At 44.3% G+C, this 26,613-nt stretch overlaps 1 protein-coding gene across 1 annotated transcript in view; it reads right to left on the minus strand.

The window, feature by feature from the left end:
• Positions 1–221: 221 nt before the first annotated feature.
• ZDHHC8 (zinc finger DHHC-type palmitoyltransferase 8) overlaps positions 222–26,613 on the minus strand; it is an 85,618-nt gene continuing 59,226 nt past the window's right edge. The window contains exons 2-11 of the mRNA XM_063144155.1: positions 17,502–17,623; positions 15,886–16,043; positions 13,574–13,746; positions 12,158–12,260; positions 11,792–11,883; positions 11,122–11,254; positions 10,428–10,533; positions 9,290–9,399; positions 6,642–7,678; positions 222–6,396 (exon numbers count right to left, since the gene is read on the minus strand). Of these exons, the coding sequence (XP_063000225.1) occupies positions 6,213–6,396; positions 6,642–7,678; positions 9,290–9,399; positions 10,428–10,533; positions 11,122–11,254; positions 11,792–11,883; positions 12,158–12,260; positions 13,574–13,746; positions 15,886–16,043; positions 17,502–17,623 (2,218 nt within the window). The 3' untranslated portion in view covers positions 222–6,212. The remainder of the gene's footprint in view (positions 6,397–6,641; positions 7,679–9,289; positions 9,400–10,427; positions 10,534–11,121; positions 11,255–11,791; positions 11,884–12,157; positions 12,261–13,573; positions 13,747–15,885; positions 16,044–17,501; positions 17,624–26,613) is intronic.

A 26,613-nucleotide genomic window follows, 5' to 3' on the forward strand; every position in this document is an offset into this window, starting at 1 on the left:
AGTATCCGATGGTAGACAAGACCCAATCACTTCAATGGGTCTGCTCTGTGTAGGAGTACCATTGGATACTGCCCTACAGCTCCTACATGCCCTGCTTTCACCTGACTGACATTTCTTTCCAAATCAGTTAAGGGTGAAGGAAGGAAGGAAAGGAACCTCTCGTGCAAGCACTGAGTCATTACTGACTCTTGGAGGGACGCCAGCTTTCGCTGATGTTTTCTTGGCAGGCCTTATAGCGGGGTGGTTTGCCGTTGCCTTCCCTGACCATTATTACCTTTCCTCCAGCTAGCTGGGTACTCATTTTACCGACCTCGGGAGGATGGAAGGCTGAGTCGACCCGAGCCGGCTGCCTGAGAACCAGCTTCCGCTGGGATCGAACTCAGGCCGTGGGGAGAGTTTCAGCTGCAGAAACTGCTGCTTTACTAGAGAGAAAGGAGCTCAGGGCCTTTAGCTGCTTGACTTCGCAACTGAAATGACAAGCATGCAGTCCAGTGAATCGGCGTTCCCTGTCATCTGCATTGTCTCTCCCTGTGTGCTTCGGATAGACTCTCTGCCCTTTTGTTAATTTTTAAAGGCCTTGCATAAACATCCGTGTGCTTACCTGCTCATTTGTCACCTTACTAATTAAAGCCACGTTAAGTCTGTTGTAGTGATGACTGACACCTGTCAGATTAATATGCTGATCAAAACGGAGCTATCTGTTGGAATTTGCTCTTTTCTGAATGCTGCAATACCGTTCTCAGCTCAAAAATTGGATCAGCGTAGAAATGCAGATTTTGCGAGAAGACTTGTTCCAAAATACATATTTAAATGCAAACTGGCGGGCAGATTTTCAACATAAAAAATGGCCCATTAATGAACAGGATGAAATGGAACAGACCTCTGAGTGAATATACACTAAATTGACTTGGACTGGGAAAAAGTAGCAACAGCAATATGCCTTGTGGCACACCTTAAGGCAGTGGTTCTCAACCTTCCTAATGTCGCGACCCTTTAATACAGTTCCTCATGTTGTGGTGACCCCCAACCATACAATTATTTTCGTTCTTCTCTACACGATCCATTGTCATAGGATGGTTTGCTAATGAAAATAATACATAACAATAGCTTTAATAATACAAAAGATGATACATGACATAGTTCAGTCAATACAGTTTCCTAAGACCATTAGAAATATGTGTTTTCAGATGGTCTTAGGCGACCCCTGTGAAAGGGTCATTCGACCCCCAAAGGGGTCCCGACCCACAGGTTGAGAACCGCTGCCTTAAGGACTAACAGATATATTGTGGTACCAGTTTTCATGGGCCAGAAAACCCACTTTATCAAATGCGTGATCCATTGGAAGATGTTGGGCTGCAATCCTACACACCAGAACCTTTTTCACCATGGGGGACAGGGATGGATAAATTTCATTTCAGATAAGCTTTCAGGGCCCACAGTCCAGTAGTAGGTGAGGGCAAAGGCAAAAAGGGCAATCCCAAAATACCCAACGTATTTTAGCTTAAAGTTCTTACCAACTCTTTCACCATTTTGAATGGGGCAAAAACTCCACAAAAGCTGGGATACCACCAAGCAATTTGTAATGGGGGGAAGGGGTGTGACCATCGAGGAACCCCAAAGGGTTAAATTGGGAGCCCAAGGAGGGCTAGATTTGGCCACCAGGCCTGAGATTCTGCACCCTGCTATACACACGTACGTGAGAGTAAGATCCGCTGAACTCAATGGGTCTTACTTCTGAATAGGCATATATGGGATTGTACAGTTAGTTTAATATCGGCACCCTTCTTTTCTATTAAAAATAATAACTTAAGGAGCTTACCAGGAAAGCTAAAACATAACATGGTAAAAACAAACAAATCCACACAATAAAATAATAGCTCCATGAAAACACTAACAGCTAAGACATGAAAAGGCAGCAGTAGCAAAACTCCTGGGGAAACTTCATTAAAAACAGCAGGTTGCTAATCAAAATCTACCTTGAATAAATAAGGTATTAATTGCCATCTGTCGAAAAGGCAGACAAAAGAGGGAGGTCTGGAGACTTTCTACCAGGAGAAAGTGGCACAATCACGATACCACCTCCCAAAAGGCTCTTTCTTTCTGACCACTGATATTGATTGATTGATTGATTGATTACATTTATATCCCACCTTTTTTTCCTCCAAGGAACCCATACATAATCCTCTTCCTCCTCTCCAGTTTATCCTGAGTTGGAGGCAAAATGAACAAAAATATCCACATATTGTATCTTATAGGGTGGCCATATGAAAAGGAGGACAGGGCTCCTGTATCTTTAACAGTTGCATGGAAAAAGGAATTTCAGCAGGTGTCATTTGTATATATGGGGAACCTGGTGAAATTCCCTCTTCATCACAACAATTAAAGCTGCAGGAGTTATACTAGAGTGACCAGATTTAGAAGAGGGCAGGGCACCTGCAGCTTTAACTGGTGTGATGAAGAGGAAATTGCCCCAGGTTCCCCGTATATACAAATGACACCTGCTGAAATTTCCTTTTCAATACAACTGTTAAAAATACAGTAGCCCTGTCGTCCTTTTCATATGGTCACCCTATATCTTAAAGCTCTTCCTGCAAGTAAGTAAGCCTTTAAAATCGGCAGGGGTGGGGACACTGCACAAAAAGTGAGAAGCCACCAAATGATCAGTGCTCTGGAAGAGGGGTGTGGCCATTTGGGGGACCCTAGGAAAATTGGATTTGGCCCCAGGCCTGAGGTTCTGCACCCCGACATATACAATGGAACATACAATGCATGTGTACACATGTAAATCCCCATTTGCACTGTCACTGATATCTATGAAGCTTCCATCCTTTTTCTTCTTCGGATGACAAGATCAGGGGAATTGGATGTCATGCAGTATAAGGTACATTGAGAAGAGTGCATTTATCTAGTTGCACATAGAGTACTTTCAACTGGAGATAATGCAAACTGGTCCATTCCCCTGAAATCTTGCCCTGGAGTTCATAATTCTGACAATACACTTGCACCTGTATGCAAACACACAAATGATGTACAGGAATGCTTCTGGGTCTTGGAAACTGTAACATGAGAAATGGACCCGTAACATGAGAAATTACCCGCTATGGTTAGAATGTTCAGTGGAACCACAGGAAAATGACAATGACACCAATGCAATGGTTAGTCAATTTCAGAACCCAAAGATGATGGACACAATAAATAAAAATATGGCCCGAAGTGTTTGTTATTCAAACACTTCCCGAGCAATGTGCTGGTCAAAGTATAAAGTCTTACACCATTCCCATGAAATGGTTTGTGGAGTTGTCTGCAGCGAGTCTTAGAACCCTTGTGGCCTTTTCTATTGTCTTAGATTCTTTAAGCAAGTCTTTCCATTCATGAAAACTCGCTGGAAACCAAAACACTGGGAAGCAACGGGGTGAAGAAGAAAAGGAAACTGAGGGTCAAACTAGACATTGATGTTAAATGCGTCTTTGCATCTAATGTGAAGGGGTTTTGTTTTGTTTTTAAGCAAATTGTATCAGCCTGATAGTTAATGGAACTGAGCATCTAATGTGGAGGGAGAATCTAACCCTTTCTTGCCTAACTGGGTCATGAGGAAAAAAACCCTCTTCAGAAACTGGTATTTGCATTGGGAGAAAATCCCCCATTGGCCCTAAGATTCCTGAGCACTATAGTGGCCAATCAGATGAACAGGAAGTGTCTTTGGGGAAGCACCAATACTTATCCTCCCAAGCCATCCCTGCAGAGCATGTAGGAAGCTCGCTGTCATCACTGAAGACTAAGGGGTTTACCAGGGTACCAGTGCATGCTGAAATGCTCTGCACACCTGGACCGACGGGAACCAGAAGTGCTGAAATAAAACATTGCATTCTTGAAATTGGAGCTGCCTGAAGGCCCAGCTAGACATGCAGGGCCAGCCCAAGATGTTTGGCTGCCTGAAGCAAAAAGCAAGATGGCACCCTCTCCCATTCCACCCCAAAACACCAGCTGGACTGGCAGATGAATGTGTTGAGTACTGTTGATGGGGCAGCATCCTTCACTACACCTGAAGGCAAAAAGCTAACTTAGAGCAGGCCACACAATACACAGGTCTCTCCTGCAATGCTTTGCTGCTACTTCTCAGAATCTGCCACCTGACTGCTTCAGTCTACATAATGGTAGGGCCGGCCCTGTATACTTGACTAGAATGCATTATTATGATCTTGTCTTGTTTTGGAATAGCAAAGCAGCTGTGAAGGAAGGAGGCCTCAAATAGGAACAGGATTGTGGAACTGCAGAAGGACCTTAGTTCAATGATAGAGGATCTTCTGGGTCATGTCTCTTTTGGCCCTGTGGGCATGTCTACACCAGCCATTTATCCCGGGATCATCCCTGTGCATCCAAATGACACACAAGGGATCTCGGGAGCAGGCAGGGACGATCCCTCCATTTTCCCGGGCTAATCCTTCAGTATAGAAAGGGCACGTATCTGAGCTAAAACAAAATGTCAAAAGAAATTCAACTTCTAGAATTCTGATCCTTTTTAAATGTCACTTTCAGAACCCCACTTGGAGGGATACTTCTTAATCCAGAAACATTGAAATCCTAAAATGAAAGTTTAAGGCAATCATGTTAAATATCAAGTTGAGAAATGCAATACTTTTACAACTTGCTTTGTCTCTAAAAAAATATTAATAAAAATTCCCAAATCAAAGAGTGCTCATGATGAATTATATTGAGAAGTTGTGGGGGGCCGGGGAGGAACTCACTCCTAATTCAGAGAATAAACTTGAATTTTTGTAAACAACTCAGTTAAGGGTTTGTGTCTCCAGATTCTCATTAGGATGAGCTCTGGACAGAGTGAATACCAGCATTGGAAGATACCTGTCTCAAAGTATGTAGGGCTCATGGAAAACTCACGAGTTATCAGGCAAGTGGCAAAATGTATCCCCTACAGGCATATACTTGGCTGACAATCACACACAATCACTCACTCACTCACACACACCATAAATTTCAACAGACCATAATACCTTGCGTTGAGATTATACACATTGCACCAGTGCAAGACAATACACCGTATTACAGCCCATTTCCAGTAGCATGAAAGAGGAGGAAAAAGGAGGACTGTTTATAATAATAGGTTACCATCTGAATAGTTGAATTTCTTTCTTTCTTTTTTTTTTTGAACAGGGCAGGAAAACTCACCAATCATAGTCCAAGGAGGAATGGAAGTTCCTTACTTGTATAACGGTTCTATGACATGAAAGACAAACTCATGGTGTGCGCATAATTTCATACACGGCAGCAAATGACAAAAGGATAGAACCAAAACCCAGCCCTTTCTTTCCTTTGCCCATAGAACAGTCTCTAAAAGGTTGAACAATAGTCAAAGCCCAGTAGTGTCCACTGGACTTCTTCTGTTGAAGAGGACTGGCATTGCTTGGCATTCTACGCACACCAATGCAGAGGTCCATATATGCTTATTTGTGCGCGCACAGCTTTCATGCGCATAGGGCTTGTCTGTCCATCCCAATGGAAGAAACAGATCTGTATGCTCAAGAAGAAACATCTACAAATCTGCTTCATACCATGAATTGAAGAAGAAGCCATTGTGGAGAAGGACATAACAGCACCCCTGCTGGTTGGGGACAGTGGATTTGCTACACACCCAACTCCTCCAAATAATCTACTATTTATCGTTCATAGGCTGGGGGAGAAGAAAAAATACCTGCCAGGGCCTGTCACTCCTTCATCTTATTTGCCATCAAACCTGGAGGTTTTAAGAGAAAACATTAAGCCCGCACGAGCTGTTTTAGACCACAGCACAACAACATTTACATGACAGGATCTGGTGGACAGAAACAAACGCACAATGGCTTTTCCGTTCTCTTCCGCAAAAGCAAACATAATCTCTAAATTGTGGTGCCATCGGTCTGTGGGTGGTTAAGTCAGTTCCCAGCTCTCTGTTCAAGAGAGCATCCAATGAGCTGTACAAAGTTTATTCCTTCAAGAATAAGGCTGCAGCTGGTTTTGGCCAGAAAAAGAGAAAGAAATGTGTTCTGGGACATTGTGTGTGTGCGTTTTTAAAAAACCCACCACGAAATAAAACAGGAAAGACCCGACAGCTGCTGCTCCTAATTCTCTTCTTGTTGGCATTATTGACTGAAACTTCACAGTGCACCTAGCTTCACGGCCGGGTTTGCGGATGGCTCTTTATTTCACGAATTTCGTTTTTATACCGAAATTTCGTAGGTCGTCCCACCCACGCCGGACACCTTCTTAACGTTTGAGTGTCTAGCAGGACTGACCGGGGGACCTTGGGAGCTAGATGTGGAACCTAGACGGCACTCCACTCGGGAAATTCCTTTTGGCTGTCCGTTAACTTTACTGTGAGACGTCTTCAACTGGATGTCCTCCCTGAAGCGGAAGAAAGACAACAGGATTGCAAATTAGTTGACAGAAAGCAACAGTAGCCAAAGTTCCACATAAACACCCATGGAGCTGCTTATGTCCTGATACTGCAAAGCACCTAAGAATCGCCTTAAGATCAACCTGTATATTACAATAATTGCAAATCACCCAGGAACCTACCAGTAAATCTCCATCTATCTTCTGCCTGCCCCTGCTATAATCAACCACAGTCACAATAAAGCCATCCATACCTTGGAGTCCCCATAGGCTGTGCCTCCGTTATCTCCATGGTGTTAATGAATGTGACAGCTTTGGGGCCTCCGTACGAGGGCGACCTGGGCATCCCACCTGGGGATGATGGGACTTGGTGGCTGGGTGATTTGTAGGAGCCATTGCTCATCCTGCCCTGCAGTGCCTGATGGGCCTGAACATTGTTATTGGCTAGGTCAGCTTGCAGGGAAGGTGTGGAAGTCCTTGACGTTCTGGTCATGGCACTCGAGAGGGAAGTAACAGAGGCCTGCAGGACAGGGTTCCTCGCGCTGAAGCCGGCGGTGGTCATCAGATTGTCCCTTGAGCCATATCTTATGGCTAGGCTACGGGGGTCTTCCGACAGCATGCTGACCTGCTGAAGGCTGTAAGAACTAGGGGTATCGTACACACCCGAGTCTGCAAACACGGAGTCCGGGTGAGAGTGGAGGAGCTTCTCCCGCTCCTCCATTTCTTTCCTTTCCTGAATGGACGCCATAATCGTTTTCGACAGGTTGTCATAGCGGACCGGCGAGGGGTCACGTGGGTGTGGGGCCGGGCCACCCAGCACGGGGCTGAAGCTCTGTGGAGGGGGGCGCTGGAGCTCTCTGCCCCGCAGGTGGCACATTTTGGCAGACAAATATGGCGAGTGGTACCCAACAGAGCCGACGGCGGCGTGAGCTATGCACCTCCTTCCCGAGGAGGACATGGGGTTGAGCAAGCTGTCATATGACAAGCTCCCATTCCTGTTCGACAGAGAGTTGGGGGAAAAGATGCTTTTGTAAGGTGTGGAGGCAGCCCCTTCTGACTTCATGGGATGGAGGGGCGCTTTGTCTATGCCTCTCCTGCTGGCAGACTTCAAGCTCAGAGACCTCGAGTTGACGGCAAAGGAGTCTATCTGCAGCGGAGAAGACTGGTAAGTCTTGTGAAGCGAACTCTTCCGGTAGTTGGGGATATCGAGGCTAGGTTCTGACTGGTAATCAAGGCTGCTATCATTCTCCTCCATCATGGACCCTTGCTTATGTCCTTCCTGCATGGAGATCTGAAAGAAAGGGAAATAAAGAGAGAGGGAAGAGACGGGACGGGGCAGTTCACTTTGGGGGATTCCTCCCTGTCTCATGATAGGATGATCTCCCTGTGAACATAGGAATACTGGGCCAGACCATCTAGCCCAGTAAATGTTGACACTGGTGTTGGAGGGGAGACCAGTGTACCATGCAGGCTTCTCTACATTAACCTGCTTTCTTTGTGTGCAGGGTAGGATGCTCTCATGCCATCAGTGTTGACGACTGATTACTCTGCTAGTCCAGTACTGTACATGGAAAAGGATGGAGCATCATGTCTTGGGCTGGCCCTGGTTACAGCAAATAGAACCTCCATGTTCAGAGGTACTTCACCATTAAATAACCGTTCCTAGCAAATTGTCTCTGAACATGGAGATTCCGTTTCCCTTCTTCTTCTTAATCTTCTGCTCCATTTACTCAGCTCCAAACTGCAGGTTCAGAGCCGGCTGATGCGCGGATGAAGCTATAACACAGAGAAGCAGCAAGCCGTTTGTCAGGTAATAAGGCGAAGCTCTTGGGATAATAAGCTTTCCGGCCAACTCGGTGCTGTAATCTCGTGCAGTGAGACTCCCTTTCAAAAGCTCTTTCTCTATCAGTCAGGAGACAAGTCTCTCGAGAAAGATTTATGAGCCATTACACCAAGTTCCTGGAAATGGAATTCTTGATTGGTGTCCCTGCCTCAGTTTTCAAAGTTAAAATGGACAGTGGTTATAGGGAGGTTTCATTTTAAATGAGGAGAAGAATCTGCAGCTTATAGAGAGCAAAAAAGAAAAGACTAAAACAAGGCACACAATATAAGGTCAGAGTTATGACAATAGCTAATTGGGCAGGACAGGAGAGACCTGTCCAGCTTGTCTGCTAGAAAAGTGCTCTGAAATATGTCCTACAATCAAGGCAGGAAGAAATTATTATTATTATTATCATCATCATCATCATCATCATCATCATCGTTATTTATTGCATTTTTATACCACCCAATAGCTGAAGCTCCCTGGGCGGTTCACAAAAACTAAAATCATTCAAAGTATAAAACACAGTATAAAAACATGATATAAAATGCACATTAAAAACTGATTAAAACATACCAAATATGGTTAAAACGTCTTTAAAACATCCTTTAAACATCCTGAAAATGTCCTAAAATTTCACTGGATAGGCCTACTGGCTGGAACTCTCTCCTACAAGGACAATAGGAGAATGTTGTCTCAGCAGGTAGCTAAGGCCAACTGAAGCCTTATGTAGGATGACAAGACTTGTACTATGGTCAGCTCTGCCCCTCCCGGAGGAGCTGACTGGACTATTAAAGGGCCCTTGCCTGGTTTTGTAGGCAAAGACATCCGCGAGGCTGGAGAGATGGCAGTTCTGCGCCAGAAGAGGATGGCAGGGCTGTGTCCTCTGTCCAGGAGGGTCCTGAATAAGGCACTGACTGCTCTTGTCCTCATCAGAAACCTCTGCTGCACACTGAAGGGCCTGAGAACTGGGGAATACCTTTCTAAACCACTCATACACAATTCTAGGTAGTGCCACTGTATTCAACGGGGCTGACTCCTGAGCAAGTGTCCATAGGATTGCAGTCATAATAGGCTTACCTGTTCAGATGCTCCATGGTAGTGTACTTTTGGATTGTTGCTGAAAGCCGGACGGTATTTGTACATCGCAGGCGTGGGAGGGCTGATTAGTTTGGGTGAAAGGCTGCTCTCTGTGGGGAGTAAAGCAAAGAAAATAAAAGAAGTCAGACTTGTTACTTCTCTCTTTTCACTGTCATAGATGAACAACAATGGGTCCATCTTGCATGCATATAGAACCAAACAAGGGTATGTGTGCACAACAATGGATAATTTACATTGAACATAAGTAGCGTCCTCGCTCCAGATCAAGCCACTGCTCTTTCTAGCCTAGAATTGCCTATTCTGGCTGACTGGCTAAAGCGGTTCCTGCATCACAGCCCAACTCAACTGATGTCCATGTTTCAGGAGATGTTTTCGGACGCCAAAGCTGTTGTCAGGAGCTGCCCCTTTTCAGCATGCAACTCCTTTGCTGAAGGAACTGCACCAGGCCAGGTTTAAGGTTTTGGCACTAATGTACAAAGCCCTAAACAATTTGGGACCAGGATACCTGAAGCAAGTGCTTCAGGGGCCTCACCAACCCACCCGGTCACTGAGGTCATTAGAAGGCATGCTGATCCCACATGGACCTATGGCTCCATTGAAGTCCACCCATAAAAGAGCCTTCAGGATGGTGGCTCCCATTCTTTGAAACTCCCTGCCCCTGGAAGTGAGGCAGGCACCAATACTGTGTCACTTTTGGTGCCTCCAGAAAACAGCTCTATTCCAGGAAGTACCCTATTTCTTCGATTCTAAGACGCACTTTTTCCCCCATATAAACATCTCTAAAAATGGGGTGCGTCTTAGAATCGCGGGTGTGTCTTAGGGTTTTCCCCCCCTGTTGTAGGTACTGAAAATAGTGTGCGTCTTACAATCGATGGCGTCTTACAATCGAAGAAATACGGTATTCCTGAACTGACAAGCCTGGCACTCTCTTTTTAAAAAGAATAACTTTAATATGGTGTTTCTATTCTTTTTATCCTTTTACTTTTTTTTTAACTCTAATGCTCACTGCTCCGAAATCTGTTTCAGATGTGGAGCGATATACAAACGTTGCAAATAAATAAATAAATGAAAAGATTTCTCCCGGTTTCAAAAGTAAAGCACGGATCGGGCATTCTACCTTCACTGCTCCCCAGCTCACTGTATTTGCTGGAATCTCCTTTTTGGGGTAGAGGAGGTTGGATATCCATGGTTTTCTCTTCCAGCCCTTCCAGGCTAATTTTAGACTGAAAAATACACATAAAGCAATTTAATGAAGTTCCATTCCAACCCTTAACATTCAATAATATCTTTGTGGGCATCTATAGAACAGAGGTGCAGAACCATAGGACTGAGATCCCAACCCAACCCTCTGGGGTTCCCCACAGGACTGAACATTCTTTCCCCGAACCACTGATTGTTGTGTGTGGTTTTCCTGCTTCTGTGCAGAGTTTTCTCCATTCGAAAAGGTCATAATGCATCTCCTGAGGCTTAGTTACTGGCAGTATGAACCTCAAGCTACAATTTGCTCATATATTTGGCATCTTTTACTGCACCTGAAGGCAGCAGGCTAGATTAGAGGGAACATATCAGGCTTCAAGGCACACACAGCTTTCTTACCCAGCACCTTGCTACCGCCTCCCGGAATCTGCTGCCTGAAGTGATCGCTTCACTTTGCCTAATGGTAGGGCCGGCCCTTACTCCAAGGGGCTCTTGTCAATGGGTCCCTGCTGGAGTGTGGGCCATCAGCAAGGGCCCAGCCAAGCCTACCCCTGACGACGCCCCTGAGTCTGCACACCCCTGTCCTAAAAGGTGGATGTTCAGGAATGCTTTACCTTGCTCCGATTGAGATTGGCTTGGATGCCATTGTCACTTATCTTCACCGTGATCTGTCGCTCAGTTAAATCTGGTCTCAGGAAAGGTGGTTTCACGCTTACTGGCTGTTTCTTCTTTGGCTCAACAATATACCTGAGAGATCATATAAGGCATACAGCTTTTTTAAAAAATCCCATGCAAGATCTGTTGCTCAAAGAAATGTTTGCAAATGGCTTGAAATTACCAATTCGTTTGTCTGCTACATTGAGATTTTAAATGTGAAAAAACAGAGAAGCCATAGCTCAGTCAGGAAGTTATCTTGTGCAAGCCCCGTTGGAATGAATGGGAGCTCATTCAATGGGGCTTCCATGATGGACAAAATAGACAATGCAGGGCCATTTGAAAAAGGCCAAGAGGTGCTACCAGAGGACTGCACATGCTTTGGAAACTCACGGAGCTCTTTTAGAACAGAAAATACATTACTCTCCATGACCTTTGCAAAGGGGGTTAATAAAGAGTTGCCTTATGTTGCCAAGATCACACATAAAGCAGTCAAGGTGTCTGTGGCAGCAGCTGAATCCAGGTTGTCCAGGTCCAAAGCTGACTTTTGCATGCACTAAACAAAGAACACACTGTGGATCCCGCTTTGGTTAATAACTAGCATTTTATATTCCCCACCTCCTAGCTTACCTGGGTGCCAGAGGACTGCAGAGAACGTGCTCCACATTACTGCAGCATCCTCGGGTGAAAGGGTTTACTCCTCCACGGAACTTACCCGTCACCTGTAATTATAATATTCAGGACATTTTGAAAAAGGTAAGAGAAACATCCATACACCCTTGGAAATCTATACCATATCGGTCTCCTTTCCCCAATAACGGCCAGTCAGATGCTTCCAGGAAGTCCCAGGGCTGGCCCTACTATTAGGCAAGGTGAGGCTGTTGCGTGTTTTTAATATTTTATTGTAAGCTGCCCTAATCATGCATAATTCCGGGAATAATAATAATAATAATAATAATAATAATAATAATAATAATAAATAAAATACCATCTTACCTGTTCATTGGTTGTGCGTCCTCGTGCCACTAAAACAATGTGAAAACCTGTGAGACCAATGACTGGAATAAAGAACAATCCAGCAATGCACATGACAGCCATGCTGTATGCCAACATTAAGGAAATTCTACCACTTAAGGATAAAAATGACTGAAGGAAGAGGGAAAAGGATATCATCACATTCTGAAAGATCATCTTCCTCCATGTTTTGTTTGGAAGAAGTCCTGATGAAGCACCTTGGGCTCCTTAGAGGAAAGTTGGGAGAGAAATGTATAGAGGGAGGTGAAATTCGGGCAGGAAACATGCAGAGGGCCCCAATCCAGGGATCCATCCCAGACTGGGGGCCCAAGGCTGCTTTTCCTTCAAAACAAAAGAGGCCCATTGAAGCACATTTTAAAAGAAGTACGAATAACCTCGGATGTTCTTTGGCCTTAAAAGAAATGTGCTCGCACAAAAATTTAAAACAAAAATCACACAAAAAGGAAAAGGATAAAATAAGTTAAATAAAAGCTGCATTTAAGCGTGCATTTAAAGAAGCATGCCTTTCCCAGGGAGATCCATTTGGCATCTTCATTGCATACGCTGAGGTGCTAGATTATTATTTTTTTCTTTTGTTTACTTATTTATTACATTTCTATACTACCCAATTGTCATAGCTCTCTGGATGGTTCACGACAATTAAAACCATAAAATACAACTTGACAAAACATAACATAAACATTTAAAACTACAGTATAAAACCCAAATAGAAATAAAACCCCAAATAAAACTCAGCAGCAGCGTAAAGGTATAAAATGCAGTAACAAATTTTAAAACAGCACAAACTGAAGCATAAACTGAAACTCTTCTAACAGGGGTTTAATTTCTAATCTGATGTTCTAATTATTAAACTGGCCCTTTAATATTTTATGTTTTTAATGTTTAAATTGATATATTTATTATTTCAGTTGTTATTTTGTTATGTTTTTTGCAGTTCTTTTTTTTCTTAATGATTGTAAACAGCCCTGAGGACATCTGCCAGTTGGGTGGGATATACATTTACCAAATAAATAAATACAACACGAAAAAGGAAATTCAGGAGAAAAGTTGAGTTTTTAATAAATTCTGAAACTGAGATAAAGAGGTGGTCAGGAGATCTCAGGCCAGGCGAGCAATCAAACTCTGTAGGGCAGACTTCCCCAGTCTGGTGCTCTCCAGATGTTTTGGGCTTCAACTCCCATCAATCCCAGCAAAATGGTAAGGAATGCTGGGAGTTGTAGTCCAAAACATTTTGTTGAAGGCTGGCATAGGTATCATGCTACATTCACTGATGGCATAAATACGGCTGGGGAAAACTTCTGCCTGTTTTTACCAGTCCCAATGCGCTCAGCTTGTTCCAGACGGCTCTGAGCATCTCAAACCATGAAGCAAGGATACGTGATGGTGGTGTGCGCTCCCCCCAGCTTTTCCGCATGGTTTAACACATAGATAAGCCCAAAGGTGAACACTCCGACCATGTGGACACTTAAGGACAGCAAGAAAAGGAAAAAATATCGGTAGTTCCTCCGTCCTATGCAGTTATTAACCCAAGGGCAGTGATGGTCAAAATCCTTGTAAAGAAGAAGAAGAAGAAGAAGGTGATATTATTCACAATTTCTACCCTGCCTTGTCCAATATCAACGATATTAACACCAACAAAAACACAAATTCCATCTGGAGTAGGCGCCATTTTGAGAATCTCAGCTCTGATTGTCATTTTTGAAGCAAGTTTCTAGCAATCATGGTTTAGGACAGGGATGAGGGCCTGTGCCCTCTCCATAAACCCATGTCTCCTCTCAGAAATGCAAGCCGAGTTGGGAGCCCCACGAAAATCCAGCAAGCCCCCCAAAAGACAGATTTCCCAGCAACGGACATCCCCAGGTATAAATCAAATAAATAAATAAACCCTGATCTCATTTCTCAGGCAAGAAGTTCTGCTCGGCTAATCTTCCTTGCAACCAGTTTTGTAATTACTGTACAGTGGGTTTAACATTTTACTCTGGCTAACTTTGACACTTAATGAGCTTCTGTCTGTTGCTACTGATTAGATTCCCATCTCCTTCTTAATTGCACAGTTGACTACATTTAAAAATGGTTTTCAAATTTTAATCATTCCGCCAAGGGAACAAAAATTGCCTCACGGTAGAAGTGACCCTTTAGAAGCTGGATACGGAGTACAGCAATAAACACCAAGCCTGACAATAAAATATCAGAATTGCAGTTCTCTTGGTTCATAAACAATATACTCTTGTTTCTTTGGGGTATAATTGCTTAAACACTCTGTGGGCAATAGTAAGACATCCAGATTTATCAGCGTGTGTCAGAGGTCCATAAACAATGGCCTCTAGTGTATTGTGTGTCAGAACAGCCGCACAGGGATACCTAGATCCTTTGTGGCTATAAACTGTGCATTGCACACACATTATGAAGAGATTTTACCTCAGAAGTTGGGAACTGCTTTCAACCCAATTCAATTTCAGAGAAGTTCTCAGGGGCCAATTCCAGTGGTTTGTGGGACCAAAGACAAAGGGGCGGCGGGGCAAAAGGGATGCAGACAATTTTTTTAAATTTTTTTTTAAAAAGCTCTTAGTTTAAAGTTCTTCCTGCCAATAACCAAGCCTTAGGAGAGGCATTTCTGTTGTGAATATTGCAACCTCATCCAGTTACTGGAAGGGGGGCAGTGTTGCATTTAGTTGTTCCTGGGAATGTAGGCCACAGCCAGCCTTAGGATCTCTATAGCCTATGGTGTGGTTTCCTGTGATTTGTTTGTTTTGATCATCCCCTTCCTCCCCACCTCTCTCTCTGACGTCCTCCATTGCTGGGAACACTTGTGTTTGGTCTCTCGCACCTGCTTGTGTAATGGAACACAGATGGACTCAATATGCCTTTAAAAACACACACCACCCTACACTGTACCTACATCTTGTATGGAGTAAACCATTTTACCTTTTTCTTCACTAAAGAAGAGTATGGCCTCCCTTTATTCCAAGATAGCCTTGTGTGCATGTGGGACTGGTAAACACTCATTCCGTTTCCCCCTTTTTATTTTTCTCTGCTAATTGCCTTTCTAACAGGAGGCATCATTACTAAATAATCCCATCAATTTCAGCCATTTAGAATGGGGGAAAACTGCACAAAACTGGGAAACCATCAAACGATTGGTAGTTGGGGGGCAGGAAAAGGTGGGGCAATGGAACTCTGGAGGGTTGGAGAGGGACCCCAGGATGATCAGATTGGGACCCCAGGCCTGAAGTTCCCTACTCCTTTTCTGCCCCTTTTCACATATTCACTAAAGATGTGGTGGTGATGGTGGTGAAGGCTGCACTTGCTAGTTCCTCTCTGGGCTTCCATGCATTCATCAAAACTTGTGAACTGAGCCTACACTTGTACAAGCGATGTACATGCATTCATTCCAAGGTGTGAACAGTGGAAGAAGGTGGCGCTGATGTCAGTGGGAAGGTGAATCTGCTCTGGGTTTCAGTCAGAATGCTCAAGGAGCTATCGAAGGTGACTGGTTCTGATTCACCACCCCACTGAATCCCAGAGTGGATACACCGCCCCATTGACATTGGGCCACCTGCCTCCACTCGATGTGAATGCAGCCTATATGTGTGCAAAGAGGCTACACATATTTAGGAACCCTGTAAAAAAGAAGTATCCCCATTGGGCATACTGGGCTGGTGCAGGTACATGTGTGTGCCTGTTCCTACCTCAACGCAGTTGTCACAGACGCTGCAGTGGGAGCAGCGTGGAGGGCGATAGAAATGGCAGGTGGCGCACCATTTCATCCGTACTTGGATTCCTTTGATCTCCACGTTCTTGTAAAGCGGAGCTCGGAAATCATCGTCTTTGTCCTCGTCTTCGTCTGCTGCTCGAGGGTACACCAAAACAAACAAACAAAGATAGAGACACAAAATGATTGGCACACCTTCCAAATAATTGACCTGATAATCCTTCTCCCCCCGCCCCAATATTGTCTGGGAGTCCCTCCCAGTTGAACAACCGGTAGCCCAAATCAGTAGGCAAAACGTCCAAGAAGGAGCCACCTGAACTCCATTGAGTTCAAATTTCTATGAATCCGACTTGCAGATTCCACAGTGGGCCATGCAGTTTCCGCCGACTTGCCAGGATATTTTCTGCAGGGTGGCGCGCTAACCACCCTGAACACCTCAACAACAAACCACGGGTTCTCAAGGTGGCGTGTTTGAGAAAAATAAGCCACACTGCATGGTTAACAAGCCACCCTGTGGAAAATGTCCTGGGTTCAGACAACACAACTAATTCACGGTTTGACAAGCAACCCACACTCAATCAATGAGCTCGAGTTAGCTGGGAGAAGAGAATGCTTCTCTCTTGCATCTCATTTTATACATTCAGGGAATTCCTTTGCAAGGAGCAACTACCTGCAATATGAATTTGTGCAGCTGCTTGTGAGAAATTAGCCTGGAGTCACTAGTCCAAAGGCAGAGCCTCGTGTGGCGCAGAGCTGCAGCTGAAACTCTCCACATGGCCTGAGTTCGATCCCAGCAGAAGCTGGTTTCAGGCAGCTGGCTTGGGTCAACTCAGCCTTCCATCCTCCCGAGTTTGGTAAAATGAGTACCCAGTTAGCTGGGGGAAAGGTAATAATGGCCGGGGAAGGCAACGGCAAACCACCCCGCTATAAGGCCTGCCAAGAAAACGTCAGTGAAAGCTGGTGTCCCTCCAAGAGTCAGTAATGACTCAGTGCTTGCACGAGAGGTTCCTTTCCTTTCCTTCACTAGGGAATCCAAAGAAAGAGCGGGCACTGAAGTCAAAAACCCGGAAAAACAAACACCATCAGGGATGGTACTTACAGTTCCCAAGGAGAATAAAGCGAGCCTCTAGTTCAATGACTGAAAGGACAACACGTCTAAAGAAAGAGGCTAAGCTAGCCAGACAAGAATCTGCATAGAGTGTTTTTACCCACACATCCGTCCATCAAATGTGATGAAAGCCAGCATGTCACACCTGTTCAGGTCACACATGCACACACACGGCTGAAAAGAGTTTTAGTCACTACCCACAGTTCAAATTCATTGCAAAACGAACAACTAAATATCCTAAATGATACTGAACTTGTTTTCAGAGCACTGGTCCTTACGTAGCCAAAATGGCCCTCCTCCCAATATGGAGGTCTCAGCAGGCTTGATGGAAACCACAAAGTTTGCAGAAGTATAATAAATATTTAGGGAGGGAATCCTAATGGGGATTAATAACGTTTGATCATGGGGTAGATTTTTGGGGTGAAGGGAGGGATAAAAGCTGGTTGTACTATTTTCCCTATGCCACCTCTCCGGTTCAAATTTACCTCGTGGGAAAACACCAGGGTCCATGAATGTTGCCATGCTGAAGTTTGCGAGTACAAACAGGAACATGAGCCCATTGTAAACAGGGATGGCTGGAGAGACGGCTCTTGTTAACCACGGGCACCTGAACAGGGACACAAGAGACAAGGCAGAACATTATTTTTTGGCAGAATGGTAGCATCTCGATCGCACTGAGAAAAAGAGGGCTCCTTGATGGGAGCACACCTTAAAAATCAACATTCATATAGCTAGGACTAGACGGACATATAATGTTCGAATTCGTCAAGGTTATCCGAATTCCTCCTCACAGCTTTATTCACCTCGTTCGCATTCCCAAAGGTGAATGTGTGTGTTTTTTTCAATTGAGGAAAATGTATATTTTTAAAAATGTGTACCTGAAATGTTCACTTCTTCCCCATTCAGAAAAGCACGAAAAAATCCTATTTTCGAATGAGCTCATAAATTTGGAAACACGTGGAAATTTTCTCTGAAAATATGTGTTTGGGGTTACAAATGGGCCTTATTTGGATGTTTTGGTGAACAGAAATGAAATTCTTATATATCCCTAGATACAATATTTTCCAAAGGCAAAAAAGCAGCATATGCAACTAAAAGTGTGCTGGCAAACGTTTGCTATGGATCTAGCAAACGTATCTTGCTCCGAAAAGAACTGAACTGCCACAACACCAAGTGTTTTCAGAATACACAGCACTTTCATTTGCTACTTGGAAATAGAGTCTCGGTTTATTTATCTCTCCAGTGTGTCTCCATAGACGTTTATTATTTAAAACCTTCAAGCTTAAAAGGCACGATAAAGAACAGAGAGGCAATTTTGTTTTGGATTGTGTTCCTGATCTCAGAGAGGCAGATGGTATGGCTATTCCCACCCCCCAGTTGCAACGGGGTTAGGGGTTTTTAATCTCCAATTCTCAGCTCCGAGGTCAGCACATTGGCTCTGACCTCAGAGCTGGGAATCTGATATATCCTATGGTCCCTCACACCCTGTCTAAAGCCTGTAGGATTGCTCCCTAAAGCTCTTACTGCCAGAAAGTAAGCTTTAGGTGAAGCATTTCCACTTTTTAGAGTGGGGAGAAAATGCACAAAAGCCAGGAAATCCATCAAACATTCAGGAGTTGGGAGAAAGCATGTGTGGCTATCTGATGAATTCTGGAGGGCTGGATCGAGACACCAAACAGGCCGGATTTGGCCCCAGGGCCCCAGGTCCTGCACCCCTGCCATAATTTACGGAAACAAATCCGTTCATTTATTGGAACTGCATATTTGAATGAGTTCATCAAAGTTTAAAGAAAGGACACAGTGAATCACCATAAGCATCAGCCAAAGTTTCTGGTCTCCACCCTATCACTGTTCCTTGTATAATTTGTTTTCGGAAATTTTTTGACAGGATATCAAGTATGCTGTAAAAATTTAGAAGGTGCAAAAGATTTGAGAGAAGCTGTTGTTTATGAAATTGCCAGGTTAAACTCACAAGTTAAGATAAGAATACACACAACATATCTATAATCTGGTGTGGGGGGGTGCAGGGTGGGGTATATAACAAGACACATCTGCACAAATATATGCACACACTTCTATAAAGCTTTGCTGCAATGCTGCATCATTCGGAGAATAGAATTTTCTTCCATTCCCCCCAGCTCCCATTTCTTTCTTTTCCACTGTCATGTTTGTTTTTCTTTGCAACTGTAATAAACATTTATTACGTTTTTAAGCACACACACACACACACAAAACATTCTTCCTGTAGAATAACATCTTAAAATTGCTGAGGGGGGTAAAATCACCCTTGCTTATATTTTTTGAAGGCTGAATACTAGATCACATTAAATAAGCATTAAATGAGAAGTATTTCTGCTTTAGTTTTGTATCTGGTTGGTTAGGGTTTAATCTAAACATCTACCTTCCTTACTACCTACCTATCTTGCATTATTTATAGCCTGCCTTTAAAGTTGGAACTGTCTTTAACTTAAATACCTCCTCCATTAGGTTCACGTTTAAGTTTATCATATTGCTATTAATGCTTTATAACAGTATAATGAGAGAGCAATGTTGCAATGCTATCAGCACTTCCTTGAAAGTGTGTCCTACTGAATTTAATGGGACTTACTTCTGAATAGACATGTATATAGGGTGACCATATGGAAAGGAGGACAGGGTTCCTATATCTTTAACAGTTGTATAGAAAAAGGGAATTTCAGCAGGTGTCACGTATGCATGCAGTACCTGGTGAAATTCCCTCTTCATCACAACCCTTAATGCTACGGGAACCCTGCCCTCTTGATGAGATACAGACAGTTTGGTTGTATGAATCTGGTTGGCGTGTTTGTTAGACCAGCTGTTATGTATCTTGATGGACAAAGGATTCTCTTGAAATATTTTGGTGTACGTGATGGTGCATGGTGCACACTAGATCAGCCTTCCTTTACCTGGTGCCCTCCAGATGTGTCAGATGAGATCATGCTGGATAGGGTGGTGAGATCTGAAATCCCAAACATCTGGAGGTCAGAAGGTTAGGGAAGGCTGCCTTAGATAATGCGAAACAGAAACTAGATGAAGTGATTCCCCCTACATTAATATAGGCATGTATCATCTTTTTAAATATATATTAATGTTATTACCAATTACAGAAAAAGTATAGAGAAAACACACACACCAAGAGCAGAAAACACAATATAAAACACATGCAATTAAGTAAACAACAAACCACTAGTTATAATATAGCCAGTATTTGTTCCCTGACATTATCTCGAATAAGTGTATTGTTCCAAAAATGGATGAACAATTCCCAATCACAAACAAAGACGTGCATTGGCCTGAAATTGGCTGGTCAAACACGGATTAGAGCAGCAAAATTTTACGCAAGATCATGACAAACCAGGCTTTCTGCAGCCACTCCCTCACGGCTGGAATTTTCCACAAATTCCAGTTTTTGGCAATAAGAATCCTTGCAGCTATCAACATCTGTATTTTGATCTATACCATCTTTCAAAACATTTAGCAGGGTCATTGGGGGGCGGGCGGGGAGACTTTCTCCAAACTGGTGCCCTCCAGAGCTTTTGGAGTACAACTCTCACCATCTCATATTTGCTGGGGATAATGGGATTTGTAGTCTGTAGGGCATCAGGATGGGGAAGGCCACAACAGAACTCGTCTAGTTCTTCCTAAATCCCTCTTTGCACTGAAATCCAAAATTTACATAGCCATGAAATGGGTGACTTTGGACCCACCACACTCTCAGCCTAACGTCCCTCACAGGGGTGTTGTTGTGAGGATAAAATGGAGAGGATAAAATGTACACTGCCTTGAGTTCCTTGGAGGAAAAAGAGGTGGGATATAAATGTAACATAAATAAATAGATAAGTAGATATAATATCTCCAAGACTAGAGTTGCATTGCAAGCACATTGTTGTTTTTTCTAAACTACATGACTTTTTAATCTGAGTGGGTGCATAATACCTTGTGCTGAACCAAAATGTTCCTTCTCATTCCATCACCTGATTTGGAAGGTGGGTGGTGGGTAGGGTGACCATATGAAAAGGAGGACAGGGCTCCTGTACCTTTAGCAGTTGTATAGAAAAGGGAATTTCAACAGGTGTCATGTGCATGCATGGAGCACCTGGCGAAATTTCCTCTTCATCACATCACTTAAAGTTGCAGGAGCCCTGCCCTCTTTTATGTCTAGTCAAGAAGGCAGGGCTCCTGCAGCTTTAACTGTTGTGACGAAGAGGGAATTTCACCAGGTGCATACAAATGACACCTGCTAAAAATTCCCTTTTCTCTACAACTGTTAGATGCAGGAGTCCTGTCCTCCTCCGTTTCATATGGTCACCTTAGTGGTGGGCGGGTTGAGCTTTGGCTAGTTTTGAAGAAGGACTCCAAAAAGTCAGGGCTGGAGGCAAATTTACTCCTTTCAGTAGCCATTGGCTGACCGCTGCCCTTTTTCAATATGCCCCTCTGAGTCCCCTATCATCTTTCTGAGGGGCAAGACAAGGAAGAAGCTGAGTGGCTCTCTACCTGTGAAGCAAGCAATGATGAGGAAGACGATGAGGAGCCATTGCAGCGCGAGACCATGGCGGTGAGAAGGTAGACTTACTGAGGGAGGGGCCCATGGAGGGCCACAGGGCCCTTCAAGACCTGGAGCTCTGCTGTGTCCCAATGAAGTCCCTTGACTCAAAACAACTGACACAGGTACATGATAAACCTCTCATGGCACAGAATGATATTCCCCCCCTTCTCCCCCCTGGACGTTTTCTAGCAACTGTGTTTACTAAATGCGGTGCCATGTTCTGTTTATTTTAGTCTGCAGCCTCGGCACCCTTCAGTGCAGCTTTGATCGCCTGTCTTTCTCTCTCTTCCCCCCCACCCTCCTCACACCCCCTTTCCTCCAGGAAATGTCACAAGCGACTGCCTGTTAAAACCTGATTTCACCCACTCATTTGGCAGGGAGCAAACATCAAAAGCGAACTCGATGAACACAGAAAGGGTGCCTTATTATGAGTAACGTGCAGGCTGCTTTTTTAAGCCGCTAGCAGTTGTGCCATGAAAACTGAAAGGAAGAGAGAAGGGCATTCGGACATTGCCCACCCACCCCAATTTGCATCTTCTGCCCTTCCTTCAAAGAGTTTTAGGACCATTCCCAGCTTGCCCTCAAAACAACCTTGCAGGATAGCTGATAGTGAGTGTAATCAACCAATGAGCTGATTTTTTTAAGACTTTGGCCACATATAAGAACATAAGGCCATGTTGGATCAGACCAAGGGTCCATCTAGTCCAGCATTCTGTGACCAACCAGCTGCCCACAGCAGACCAACAAGCAGGACATGAGTGCAACAGCACTCTCCTGCCCAGGTTCCTCAGCAACTGGTGTACATAGGCATAGCGCCACTGACACTGGAAGTAGCACAGAGTAATGACAGGGAACCTGTAGCCCACCAGATGTTTCGCATTAATTTCCCTGAGCAACAGCCTGCCTGACTAATGCTGAGGGATGGTGAAAGGTGCAGTGGTTAGAGGTAATGGTGAGTTCTGGTGGGTTCTGGAAAGACCCCTGGTGGGTTCTGGAAGCCCAATGTGGCCCACAACTCACCCACCCCAGTAGTTGTCTGCCTCTGCTCTAGAAAAGTGTCAACACTGGTGTAAGTAGAACATAAGGAAAAGAAAGGAACCTCTCGTGCAAGCACTGAGTCATTACTGACTCTTGGAGGGACACCAGCTTTCGCTGACGTTTTGTTGGCAGGCCTTATAGCGGGGTGGTTTGCCGTTGCCTTCCCCGGCCGTGATGACCTTTCCCCCAGCTAACTGGGTACTCATTTTACCGACCTTGGGAGGATGGAAGGCTGCATCGACCCGAGCCGGCTGCCTGAAACCAGCTTCCGCTGGGATCGAACTCAGGCCGTGGGGAGAGTTTCAGCTGCAGAAACTGCTGCTTTATCGCTCTGCGCCACACGAGGCTCATAAGTAGAACATAAACCCACCCAAAATCTCTAGATTTTAATTCCTGGTCCTCATGTTGGTCTTACAGTGCTGCCCCTCCTGTTTTTTAACAGTGTGTGTGTGTGTGTGTGCACACGTGCCAGCATGTCCCAATGGCTTCTTCAAAGGAAATTATGCGGTTTTATTTGAGCCCCACCACAGATTCGATGTGGGAAACCCTCCACAATTCCACTTTTTCGTTTCACCATTTGCAGCACAGGAGAATAATTAAGCATCTACCAAAGGTTGCGGGTGCATTGGGAGATAAATCTAATTAAATGCAAAGCATCGCACACTCTGGAGTGTTACTTGTACCCTCAATTCCTTTTGAAGTTTCTGCTTGACATAAACATGTTACCATATTTAGAGACAATTGCCCCAGAAAACAACAATAAGGGGAAAGTGTGGTGAGTCAGAAAACAAGATTCATCAAACAATAGGGAAGCCATTTAATCTCTCTGTACCACATTTTGTGTGTGCATGTGTGTGTTAGAATCAGCAATTCCACCATCAGTGTCTACCTTTGTACTTCTCAGGAAGCACATTAGGGCCTTTGGATCAGCAGGTTGAACCAATTTGGCTTTTTTAAAACAGGAAGTCAACTTTATTATTTGGATTTTGTTATAGCTCAGGCCCACTTTCTAGTCAAAATCTGGCTCCAACTTTCCACTCGAAATGAAAAATTCCCCAATCACTACCAAGGAAATGACATCAGTGGTTGCCACACAGCTGCCACCAGTACCTAGCAACCTCAGGCAGCTGCTCAGGACTCCACAGGACCCACCGCAGGAGTTGGGGTTTGCAGTGTGGCTGAAGAAACTATTGTGGCAGATAATGTTACATCTGTCTGCCTTCACCCTTGCAGGATCCATGTTTGTGCTAAGCGAATCTGATATTGAAAGGTCAAATGGTATATCCATGATCAAGACAGTGAGCTGTCAGTAGGAGCAGACATCAGGGCTTCCCAGCTTTAAAGGTAATGATCTTTAATGCCCTAACTGGCTTATGACCAGTCTACCTGAAGGAGCGCCTTTACCGCTATGTTCCTGCCAGATTGCTAAAATCGTCTCCTCTTCGTACTGCACCCCTCAATGGTGCAACAGTGGCTACCAGGGAAACAGTCTTCTTCTCTGTAGTGGCCCACCATCAGTGGAATCCTTCCCCAGGGAGATCTGCCTGCTGTCCTCATAATATACGTTCAGATGCCAGGTTAAGGCCTTCCTCTCTTAGCAGAAGTTTCATCTTTCATCTGTTAATTTGATTATTGATTTTACTGCTGGCTCCTCAATGGTTTAAATATTTTTTTAAATATAAATATTTTTATTACTTAATCAGTGGAAGGTGTTTGCTCTAAAGTCAGCCGGGCTGTTAAATCCACTCTGGGTTTCAGTCAGAAGTCTAAAAAAGCTACCCAAGATGCTAAAACAGTTTTCGGCATAGGATTCAGCACCTTGGATAGCTTCTTTAGACTTCTGAATGGTTCTGACTGAAACCCAGAGCAGATTGACAGCCCCATAGACACCAAAGCTATCAGCCTCCACTGTGTTTAATATTGTTTAATTTTGATACTTTTATTGTGCAATGATGATGATGATTTTGCTGTTTGGTTTTAGGACTGTAAACTGTCCCAAGGGCATTTGCCAGTTGGGCGATGTACAAACCTAATAAAATAAATGCTGTGGGGGGTTGTGTATGCGCACTGGCTGTTGTACAAAGGCAGCAGAATCAAAGTACAGTTTTCTGCAGTAGGTCTTTCCGGTTCTAAGGTGGAGTGAGCTATTTCAAAATGAGATTTGGACCTGCTAGAGCATGTTCAATGGTTGCGTGAGAAGCATTAAGAACATCAGAAGAGCCCTGATGCTGGATCAGACCAAGGGTCCATCTAGTCCAGCACTCTGTTCACACAGTGGCCAACCAGCCATCGCCCAGGGATGAACAAGCAGGACATGGTGCAACAGCACCCTCCCGCCCATGTTCCCCAGCAACTGGTGCCCACAGGCTTATTGCCTCGAATACTGGAGATAGCACACAACCATCAGAACTAGTAGCCATGGATAGCCTTCACCTCCAGGAACTTATCGAACCCCCTTTTAAAGCCATCCAGATTGGTGGCCATCACCACATCCTGTGGTAGTGAGTTCCATAACTTAACTATGTGTTATGTGAAGAAGTATTTCCTTTTATTTGTCCAGGATCTCCCACCAATCAGTTTCATGGGATGACCCCCAGGTTCTAGTATTTTGAGAGAGGGAGAAAAATGTCTCCCTATCCACATTCTCCATACCATGCATAATTTTGTACACCTCTATCATGTCTCCCCTTAGCCTCCTTTTCTCCAAGCTAAACAATCCCAGTTGATGTAACCTTCCCTCGTAAGGGAGATGCTCTAGCCCCTTAATCATTTTAGTTGCCCTTTTCTGCACTTTTTTCAGCTCTATAATATCCTTTTTTAGGAGTGGTGACCAGAACTGTACACAGTATTCTAAGTGTGCTCGCACCATAGATTTGTATAAGGGCAGTACGATACTGGCCGTTCTATTCTCAATTCCTTTTCTTATAATGCCTGACATGGAGTTTGCCTTCTTTACAGTGGCTGCCCACTGGGTGCTTTGCATGTGTTTTACAGTGCATTCCTGGTCATGTCTGCTCAGAAGTAAGTCCTACTGAGTTGAATTGGGCTCATTCCAAGGTATAGTAATACAGCTTTACTTAGTGGGGAGGAAGAGTTCTGAGGGCATTTGCCTGTTGAGGGCAAATTTCTCTCAAGTTTTTAATCGACTTGCCTTCCTTAATCTGCGGTATATTGAGCATACATCACTAGCCTGTTGGAAACAGTCCAGGTCGTAATGGAATGCTCTACTGAAACCCATCAGAACTTATTAAAACCACCATGAATTTCTACTCAGCACACTTGATTTGAATAATTAAACAGGGTTAAGATGGATTCGAACCTCAAGGGCTGTGGCGTCTAGCCGTATTTTCCTAGAAGGGACTCACTCCACCTCATTTGCTCTTTATTAAAAAAATAAAGCACATAGCCTCTAGTAAGGGAGAGCAGCATCAGCAAAGGTTCCTGCTGATGGTTGGTAGGGCTTAGCAGAATTATATTTTCACCTTGAAATGGTCTCATTCTGCCTGCATTGTCTAGGCTTCCTCCTGTTTCCTTGTTAGCAGTGAGCTGGTATGCCACATCTCTGTGTACCTATCCTGGCTTTCGACTTTCCCAGCCTCCAGGGCGGTAGAATCTAGCCATCCTTTAAAAACTAATGGGACAAAGGAAGGAAGGCTTGCTCTCCTATTATAAATAGAATCCCCAGGTCTGCAAGGGAACATATAGGCCTCTGTGGGCATATATCCATAGATGGATGGAGGCTTGCACATGCAAATACATGCTGCAAATGTGATGCACCTTCCTAATCCATGGGTTGTCAACAAGGGGAATTTTCGGGTTCCAGGGGGGGAATTGGGAACACTATTCAGCAAAGTATGATGTCCTGTAGATTATGTCTTCCTACACGTTATTAAAAACGTCCCAGAAAAGTGTCATGTCGTCTGCAAAAGCCAGGCCTTTGCTCTCTTCTCCCTCCCTCCCTCGCAGTCCTAGAAATTTCAAGCTTCCCATTT

Source organism: Elgaria multicarinata, chromosome 18, assembly GCF_023053635.1.
Source record: "Elgaria multicarinata webbii isolate HBS135686 ecotype San Diego chromosome 18, rElgMul1.1.pri, whole genome shotgun sequence".
NCBI classification, from domain to species: domain Eukaryota; kingdom Metazoa; phylum Chordata; class Lepidosauria; order Squamata; family Anguidae; genus Elgaria; species Elgaria multicarinata.